The sequence below is a fragment of the Artibeus jamaicensis genome, unplaced genomic scaffold (genome assembly GCF_021234435.1).
Source record: "Artibeus jamaicensis isolate MK-2021 breed Jamaican fruit bat unplaced genomic scaffold, CSHL_Jam_final contig_923, whole genome shotgun sequence".
NCBI classification, from domain to species: Eukaryota; Metazoa; Chordata; class Mammalia; order Chiroptera; family Phyllostomidae; genus Artibeus; species Artibeus jamaicensis.
In genome coordinates, this window is record NW_026522014.1 from 16,075,417 (window position 1) to 16,085,805 (window position 10,389).

The 10,389-nt window shown below is 34.8% G+C and overlaps 1 protein-coding gene across 7 annotated transcripts in view; it reads left to right on the plus strand.

Annotated features, from left to right (window-relative positions):
• ITGB8 (integrin subunit beta 8) overlaps nt 1-9,560 on the plus strand; it is an 83,990-nt gene extending 74,430 nt beyond the window's left edge. For all 7 annotated transcript variants that reach the window (XM_037163890.2, XM_037163894.2, XM_037163893.2 and 4 more), the window contains 2 exons: nt 2,652-2,815; nt 2,910-9,560. In XM_037163890.2, coding sequence (XP_037019785.2) covers nt 2,652-2,815; nt 2,910-3,032 — 287 coding nt within the window. In that variant the 3' untranslated portion in view covers nt 3,033-9,560. The remainder of the gene's footprint in view (nt 1-2,651; nt 2,816-2,909) is intronic.
• The last annotated feature ends 829 nt before the right edge of the window (nt 9,561-10,389 follow it).

Genomic DNA, 10,389 nt, shown 5'->3' on the forward strand with positions numbered 1-10,389 from the left:
ACATATTTTCTAGAGAGACCTCAGTGGGTCAAGGCGTTTCCTGTGTGGAGTCCATTTCACCATTAGAAACAACATCTATGGAACTATAATTACCCTTCATAACTCAAGCTGGTTTCAGTTATAACCTTTGTGTCAAACATTTTCATATTTCAGGTGAAGCCAAAAAATTCTAAGTAGCAATGATGTGTTTTTGCCAGATGCGTAACTTCAAAAGGGCCATTCCTTCATGGTACTTTTGATTCTGTATCAATATAGGGTGAATGATTATGAAAGTGGCATAATGGGAAGGGTATGGAACTTTCAGTCGGAAGACCTTGGCCTAAGACATGCCCCTTGACACTATCAGCCTCTTCCAATATTTCCCTGCGCCTCCGTTTTTTCATCTGTAAAGAAGAGGCGGTAACACCAATCTGAGAGTTGTGTGCAGTTAAATGAGCTAGTCAACATTTGAAAGAATTATGAAAATTTAAAAACTGACACATCAACGAGGGAAACATGTGAAAGTAGAGTTCAAAGACCATTTCATTCATGAGAACCCAAAAGCCAGCACGCCACCTTGCTCAGGTGTTAAGATACACATGAATTTAAAATTACTTCTTCACTGCAAACATTCACCTGTAAAAATAATTCCACCTTTAGATACAGTGCACAAAAAATAAACTTTCTCCAGGGTATTGTTTGCCTCTTCCCTCAAATCTATACTGACATTAGCCCCTAATGAACTGGGCTCTGCAAAGAGCCCATGCACTGCCAGCTGTGGCTGTAGCAATCGCTCCAGAAAGCCAAGTGCCTTTTCTAATAAATAGAGCCCTTTCTGTCAACATGTCATCTATTATGTTAAGTAAATAAACCTACTATGACCTAAGCGTGGTTACAAAGAGTGTTCCATTAAAGCTCCTTAGAAAAAGCCTTTGCTTGACCTGAACTAATAAGATAGTCGTGGCCAAGGCATGCAGATTTGGGCCCTGAAAATGTCCTCCATCCTAACCTACTAGAAATGTTGGTGAAATGTTATCAGTAGCTAGGGGACTCCCCTCCTCTTCACAACTATTGTGCAAGGAGAGGGAAAGGGCATTTGTTAGCCACCTCTATTATCTATCCACTCAATCACACTTAAAGGGTGCTCTTTGCTCTTTCTGGCTAAGCTTCTGTTAGGCGAGGAGCCAGTAAGTGGGATCAAGCTACATGCCCCCTATAAAGATCTTAGCTGAATGAGTAGTTCTGAGTCATCCAAGGGAAATGACAGTCTGTCAGAATAAAAGGCGTGCATGTCACAAACTTTAAGGTCACTGTGAGTGACTCCAAGGGCATCGCCTTTGAAGAGAGCATCATGGATTCTCTGTGTGTGAGAGACCTATATCAAAGGAAAACTTGCATTTTGTGTTTGGTGCTTCTATTCCAATTAGTAGTCCATCGGCCTATCATTAGCCTTTCTTTCAAGGAATCTTATTATTGACCAAAAGAAAACTGGGCTCTGTCTTCCCACTTGGAGATGAGCCCTTGCCCTTATTACTGAGTTCTTGGCATATTCAGGAGCATGCTTGATCATCCCTGATAATTCAGACACAAATCACTCACGATTGGGTGATTGCTTTTCTAAATCTTGGCAGGTCCCCTCCTGAAAGGCCCTCTCAGGGAGACCTTCAGACATTTAGGTGAAGTCCCCAAAGTCTGGAGAACAGGCAAAACACAGATGCCTCTTTAGGCCAGGAGGTAATTTTTTGAGTCTGGGACAGCTGGTAAGTTCTGTGGAATACTTGCATATTGTGCAACCATGTTCCTCTTAGATTTGGATAATACCCCTGGCAGCCACAGAGTCTGTAGAGTTTCCAACTAGAGTTTGCCAAAAGTCTAGTGCTAAAACAGAGACCGAGGATGCCCCTCCTCTCCGTGTGGCGTATCCTTTTCCAGCTAGCAGTTATTTAGTTTTGAAAAAATGCAAGTAGAATATTTAGATGCAAAAAAGGATTTGGTTAACAGACAGGTAAAAATAAATAAATAAAAAATGAGGAAAGCGATTTGTACAATGTCCTGAATTGGCCACTCCTCTTCCTGGAGAGGCCATGTGCAACACTCATGAAAACGCTGCACTGCAATTTCACGGGAAATATTTATTCTTCTGTTAGAACAGTCCTGATGTTAGCTTCAGCAGATGTTTACTTTACCTTCCATTACTGGTGTGCAACAAATGGAGAGCAAGCACAACAAGAGAAACATAAACTAATGAGGAGAGCTGATAAGTAATTTTTTAATCCTGTTTTCCACTAGGGATCAAGGGTATACACCATGAGACCTGTCCCTCTCTGTGTAATGGATATAGTTATATTTGGTTAAGGGATTTGGACCTATTCCAGTTAGTACTACTACAGAATCAAGCTGCAAAAAAAAAAAAACAAAAAAAAAAACTCTTATTAAATACCTACATTGTGATTATTCTACAAAGAGGAGTTTTATGTTGAAATATTTTAATAATATATGTGTAATAAAAATTCTAGAGTTACTCTTTGAATCAATAGCAATGGCAGCCCTCTGTTTTTGAAATGTAGATTTGCAAATGTCTCTGGTCCTATTAATTGGGATGTTTACGTGTTGGGATCCTTTGATTTGCTCATTCCAGTTTTTAACCTATTTATTGGTTTGCTTCATTACAGAATGCTTCTCTAGCCCAAGCTACTTGAGGATATTTTTCATCATTTTCATAGTTACATTCTTGATTGGGTTGCTTAAAGTCCTTATCATTAGACAGGTGATACTACAATGGAATAGTAACAAAATAAAGTCCTCGGCAGATTACAGGGTGTCGGCCTCAAAAAAGGTCAGTGAAATCTAAAAAAAGAATTACTAACAGTATGTGATTGCCTACTTGCAATATGTATGATAATTAATGATAATATTTCTTCTCCATCAAGGACAAGTTGATTCTGCAAAGTGTTTGCACAAGAGCAGTAACCTACCGACGCGAGAAACCTGAAGAAATAAAGATGGATATCAGCAAATTAAATGCTCATGAAACTTTCAGGTGCAACTTCTAAAAACGATTTTAAAAAGTACTTTATGGGAAACTGGATTTTTAATAATTGCTCCTAAAAATTATAGTTGTAGAAGTCACAGGAGGAGACAAATATTTCTAGATCGTGCTAGTTGCTGGTTTTCACTCGAATGAAGACTGACAAGCATCCTCATCATCATGTGACTCACATCGCTGCTGACTTTCTCCGAGAAACATGTGTCTTACTACTGTTTGAGACTAGTGTCATTGTAGCACTTTACTGTAATATATAACTTATTTAGATCAGCATAGAATGTAGATCCTCTGAAGAGCACTGATTACACTTTACAGGTACCTGCCATTCCTATGCTTCCCAGAGAGACACAATGCTTTTGAGAGTTTTGGCATCGTGTCGCTGCAAGGGTACAGTAATCCCTGCCTAGAACGTACAAATGAAACAAGTAATAAGGCAATTACAGTAATGTTGCCAAACACTTCAACATTTGGCAGTGAACAGACAAGAATAGCTAGATGAATAAATGGTTAGTGTTTCACTCTTTCAAGAGCTGAACAGGTGAAACCTTCATCTTGAGGGATACTGCTTTTGAAACTGTTTCGTTTTATGCATGTGTGTTTGTTTTTTGTTTTTGTTTTTTTTACAAAATGGATACTAATTCCAACGTTCTCACCTCTTTGCTTTCATAGTTTGGTTTTCTTTCTTACAGGATAAGTTTATATATGTCACAGATGACTGGATTAAATAAGTGCTAAATTACTACTGCCATAAAAACTTAATATAATGTCACTTTATTAGAATACTGGTTTTAAAAGCTGAATGTTTAATAAGGAACACTGTAAAGTAACATCAAAATCTAAACAGCTTTGTTGTTTGCAGATGTGGAGTTTTATATCTTACCTGGTCAACTGGATGGACTGTTTCACCATTTAATTTGTCTAATCATCAGGTTAAAATGCACAAGATATTTAGAAACTCTGCCTCAAGCAAAGTGCCACACTTTTCTCAGATATTTACTCCAAGTAGATATCAGCATTTTCAAATTAAATGCTATATTAAGCTATATTATTTTTGCTTTTTGATGAAGCCTATGGACATTCCTTCCCTGTATCACATCAACTTCACTGCCAGAATTCTAAAAGTATGCAATTGGAGGAAGACAGACAATATCTTAGAAATAAGATAATTCATCCTTTTGGTTAGTCAGGCAATCAAGGCTCAGAAGGTTTAAATGATTTCTCAAAAACCATCCCCATGATTACATGGCAGCATTTGAAGAAAACTTCTCTTATTGACAGGCTATGGTTTATTGCACAATATCATGCTACCTCTTGAGTCTTTAAAATATCCAATTGGCAAGTGTCTTTAAATGTGATTTACTAAAGTCTTAAGTATATGAGCATGAGAAAATGTCAAAGCAAAGCAGAAAAGAATCATTCAAACTGAACTGGCCCTGATTGGCTTCCAATCTTTCCTGCTAATCAGCTTCTAAGTACTAACTACAGGGAAATCTGTTCACGCCTTAGCCTGTGCAGAGCTCAACCCGAGAGACTGACCCAGAGGTCATGAGCTTTCATCTGCCACAGTGGAAACTTCTTCACAATTACCGCAGCCCACAGACTCAGTCCAGCCATCCTGTGTGGTGCTGAGCTTTGTCTCTGACAACAATGTCTTCTTATAATTAACATTTCAGCACTTGAATTAATCAAAGTGCATTTCAATGAAGACTAACTCCGCACCCCATATTCTACCCTGAAGAGCATATTAAAACATAATAAGTTGTTCCGGAGCCAACAAACACAGCATCTCCATTAGCTGTCCCCTACAGCCAAGCAATTATGACTCTTAAGTTAAACTGTATTTCCTTCCCCAAATGAGAGACTGGGGACACTGACATAATTCAGTACTGTGACTCACTTGTGTAACATACCCTTGACCGTGAAGGATAACGTAAAAATCACATTTTGCAATCTGCCTCACACACCGCATCCTTTAAAAAAGGAAAACAAACGGATACCTGACAGACCCCCAAAAGGAAAAAGTGGGGGAAATCCATTCATTAAAAGGCTGACAATTTAAAAATGAACATTATGATGTTCATAAAATGATTTTCATGTGGAATGAATGATCTATCCAAAAGAGCAAAATAAAATGAAACCCTTAAAAGTCCAGGGTTTATACTTTTTACACTCTCACTAGTTTGCACTAATTCGTAAGGAACCGAGGCTGCAGTCACAGGAAGGGACAAACTCCCTGATGGGCAGTTCAGCGCTGGATGGTGACTGAAGTTATGCTTGCTACGTGCTTTCCTGTTTTACTTAAGGATCTAATTCTTAAAGATTTTAGAGCTTATATTTTACTTGAATAATCGGTATGTTCCTATGTAGTGGTTTGTGAGAAGAGAATTAGTATTTGACTAGTTAGAATTAATTAAAAGGTAAGGGAAAACAGGGTATTATTAGATGAAATAATATCTGTAAATAGAGGCAATTTTCAATATGTCCACAGGAGCCTTTTGAGATTCACTGATAGTAAACACAAGTCATGAATTTTAAATGGTTAACAAAGTTAATAACTTGAACACTTTTGGTACGACAGCACTTCTGCACCCATAAGTATATAATGACTTAGAAACATGCGATCCATACACTACAATATAATTGTACGTCTTTTGTTTCTCTGGGGCATCTTTACACTGCAGTGCATGTGCATTTATAAGCATTTGATATCTTTTACAAAATTTGTTAATATTTATGATTTTGTATTCTCTGCAGGACTCAGAAATTCACTAAAAACCTGATTATATGTTAAATGTTCAACATAGCTTAGGTTAATAAAGATTTTATAAACTTGAATTAAAAAAATAGATTTTTCTACAGATTTTTCAAACATCAAATTAAAATTAGTGCATGCATCACATGCAATACTTTACTAAAGAATAAATTCCAAATATTTCTTAATATATACTCAATCCCCATTGAAGATACTCTTATGATGACAACAGGCATCCATTAGACACTGAAACATTTTTATGAAGAACTATGAAAATTTTTCTCCATAGAATTACACTCCTCTGGGTACCTGGTGTAGCAAATTAGACTTGATGGCTTTTACTTCCGTTCCTTACTCCTGTTTTTTTCTACTCGGTTTTCCTAAGGGATTACACTAAAACTTGAAACTCAATAAGCCTAATTCTGAAAAATAACAAATGTAATGGTGTAATAAAGTTCTTCATTTCCAAACATCCCTTAATGATTTTAAAACTCATTTGAATCTATGCACCTGAACAAAGACAGATCCATTAATTTTTTTAAATTTTCACAACTGTTAGAGATTCAGTTTTAAAGGATTGGAGACATTACTTTAATAACAGTTTCAAGTGAAATACAGCTACTTGGGAGTTCAAGCATGTGCATACTGTATTCTGTTTTATTTGTGCTTAACATTTTATAATGGTCCTTATCAATATTGATCTTAAAAAAATCCATTTCATGAAATGCAAATTGAAATGTATTTCTTTTCATAGAAAAGTAGAACTAGCTTTCGGATCATTTCTCTTTAATGATTCCTCCAAGGAAAATGCACTATGGGTAACTGCTTATATGTTCATATTTCATTGATTCTGAGAAATCTACTTTTTCAATATAACATCTCAGAAATTGTGCTGTATCTTGCAATTGTTGGTGTGTTAGATGCAGTGTTGAAAGTTGTGCTTAAATAAATACTACACTAATTTTTAACTAAATGTTCATGGACATAGGGACATTTCCTTCTTACAAATATTTGAGAAGTCATTTATGATAACATACGAGCCAGTTTTCAGTACAACTGAATCACATATGATTCAACATGGAGCCTGTCTGATTATGAGCTCATGCCCTGCAGACCTTATGTTTTGAAAGCTTTTGGCCTCCTGTTTATGCTAGTGGCTATGATTTTTGCAAACCCTACTTTAACTGACAAGAATGAGTTTTGTTGACAACTTTTTATTTCTATCCCTTTGTAAAGAATACTTTTATATTATGGTCTTGCTGTTAAACAGAATTAAGTGGAAGAATACTACACGGAAACATCAGAGTTAGATTTTGCAGCACATTGCACATGTTAGTTCAGTGACAGGAGAAAATATGATACAGCCATTAGTGCTATTGGAAAAAGAACTTTCTCTTTGAGCCCTTCTACTTTTTTTATTCTTCTTTAACATGTCTGTTCTTTTGATTGATTTTTCTTCTTTGGCTTTGCTAAATTTACCTTCAAGCCCATGTAATAAGTGTCATAAAACTGCATATTTAAGTTATTTTAAATATATGAAGCAACTGTTCAGCTATCTGGGCAGCTGCTAATGAAATACCTGAGTAACAACACTACTCTTTTATCTACCTGAAATACCCTCCTGCATAAAACTTATCTTTGTAAGCTAACTCTATTAATCAGGTTTCTAACCTCTACAACCAACTCCAGTTAAAATTATTTAACTCAACAGTTAAAAAAATAAAAAACTGCAGCCACCAAGAAAGGAAAATGTGATTTACATAAAGAACTTTTACTAACTTTACACTGTACACAGATAAATGTGATTTTGATAAGAATTCCACACAATGACAAGTATGGTACATAAATTTTATTAAGAATGTTGAATATAAAGTATTTTAATTCTAAATTATAATAAAATATAAATGTGCACATATTAATATAGCAACTCATTTTGTGTCTATTTAACATAACTTTAAAATAATTTTACACTTACCAGCTACTTCATTTTTAAACCTCTGAAAAAAGTTTTAGAAATGTTTTAAAATTATCAGTAATATTTGTTATTAAGTAAAACAAATTACTTATTTGTTTCATTTAACAAGTTTTGCCTTTGTAAAAAATTTTTTAACATAGTGTGTATTTTTAAATTGAAATATTTGAATATAAAATAGCTCTAAGAAACAAATTCTCATTAAACAAGTGTCTTGTTATTTCTGGCTTTGAATTATATATAGAATTAAACCTCCTTAAAGGACACAGAAGATTGGGGGATATGACGATTTAATATAATATACCACAAAACTGTTCAAATAATTCTGACTGACTACTAACTGCTGTATTATGTATTTATTAAAGAGCTGATGCTGTAGTTGTGAGATGTTTATTTTTCTAATGAAGCTTATAATAGTTATGACAAGGCATTTAATTAATGCATCATTCTGTTTAAAAGTAGGTGTTAATCACTATAAAATCTTGTTTTAAAATAAAAATGCAAAAATCTAAGAATTCTCCTTGATTTACCATTGTGTTTTCCATGATCCTCAGAGATGCCAGGCGACAGCACGTTGCCACATGAGGAAAAGTAATGACATCCGTATATTGTCATTGGTAGAGGACATTACATAATTCCAAAAACTACTATTTCTAGAAAGTTATAGGGCCAATAACAAGGTGTGGGGCCATCCTAATTATTCTATTTGCCTTTTGATTGCTGCTCAATGACGGAAGCAGAATGAATATCCTAATCACAAAAAACTGAAAAAGTAGCTAAAAGGTAAATTGTAAATTGGGCTTTTTATACCAGCCAGACACTTCTATAAGCACCTTGATAACAATCTAACGTGTTTATAAACTTCAATCACACATTCTCTAGAGACATATTTAAACTATTAAAATTTGTGGAATACCCCTATGATGTGATTTTTCTTTATTTAACCTAGAGGGTAGAGAAAAACAGATGAGAGGACATATTAAAATTTAAGTAAGACATGTAGACAGATACCCTGTCCTTTAGGAGTTTTAACAGTTTGAAGGAAAAGTATGTGTAGCAAATCTATAGATAGAAGAGTTGCTCTAGGGAAGCTATCAGCAGGTCTCTCAAGGTCTTCATTTTGGAATTCATTGAAATTGGGTCTTTGAGGGTCAGAATCTTGATTTCATTACTAATATTGTTTTCTTTCCTTCCCCTTTATTTTAATAAAGAAACTTAGAGCCTCCCTCTAAATTTCACTAGAGCACACAGCCGAGACTTAACTACTACCCTGACTCCTTTGCAGCTATGATTACAGGACTAAATGTTGGTCAGTGGCATGGGAGTTGGTCATCTAGATTCAACCCCAGGTCTTACTTCCTTTTTTCCCTCTTTTTGTTGTCTGGGACAACTGGAGCACATCTTAGCAAAGGAAGTTCTGTGCTGAAATTGTCAGAGCTTCCCTTTCAGCCCTCAAATGTTCACCTCAAGACATCCATGGTAGGAAAATAATTTCTTTTTAGCTAAACCACTACATTTGATGTTATATCAGATTATCTGTATTTTTATATAATTGTCTCATTGAATTTCTTAGCAATACTAAATACCATTTTCCTCAACTTTTCCAATAAGAAAAATGAGGCACAGATCAGTTAGGAACTGAGGCCTTGGAGGAAAAATGAGTGGGGACATGCTGAAAGGTGAGGTCAAGTAGAGGTAGGAAAATAGTGAAGCAGAAAAGAATGGGGATTCCGTCCAAGAACATTGAAATATTATTGAGATAAAACATTGATAATGAAAGGCAAGAACATATAGGTCCTAAGTTTTGGAGTGCTTGATTTCCGGGCTAAGAATTTTGAAATTTGGTTACTAGGAAAAAAAAAAAACCTAAAATTTTTGCACAGAAAAGTAATATTACTGAAATTATATATGGTCTGGCATATATTTCCATAAACTAAATGTAATCTTATATAAACATTAATTTTATATCCTATAATACAAAATGTAAATAATATTTAAAACTATCAAATATTTAGGGGTACTAAATGCAACTTAATACTAAATTTAAACACTAGTTACTAGAATAAAAAAAATGGAAGTATACAAAGGCAGAAAAAAATTCAAAATCCCACTTTCAATTAGTAAGCACTTTCAAATAGACATATTTTCATTTTATTCTGTTGTTCTTTATAACTCTTAATGTGCTGATGATGCATATTTACTGTAAAATATCCTAAAATACATACCAGTCCAAACCAACCACCTAGAGTGGACCTTGCCACAGCTAGCTAGCCACATAGATATCTGTTTGTAACTATTAATTACATATGCTATACAGTCTGCTATAAAGATATTTTTATTCAAAAACATTTTAAACATTTTCCATGTCGATTTAAACAATCATTGTACTAGATGGATATATCCCATCCATAAATGTGTCATAATCATAGCTCTTAAATTCATTAAGAAAAAGAGTGAGCAGGATATGATACCAAATCTAAGACTGGTTAACAACCTTACTATTTAACAAGAGGAAATTTGTTAAACAGTTTTTTGAATGGGAGAGATTCACATATTTATCAGGGAAAAGCAGCCAATACAGAGAGAAATGTTTATGTTGGGAAGGTTTTGGATTGGTCTAAGGTTCAATAAGGGGACTTT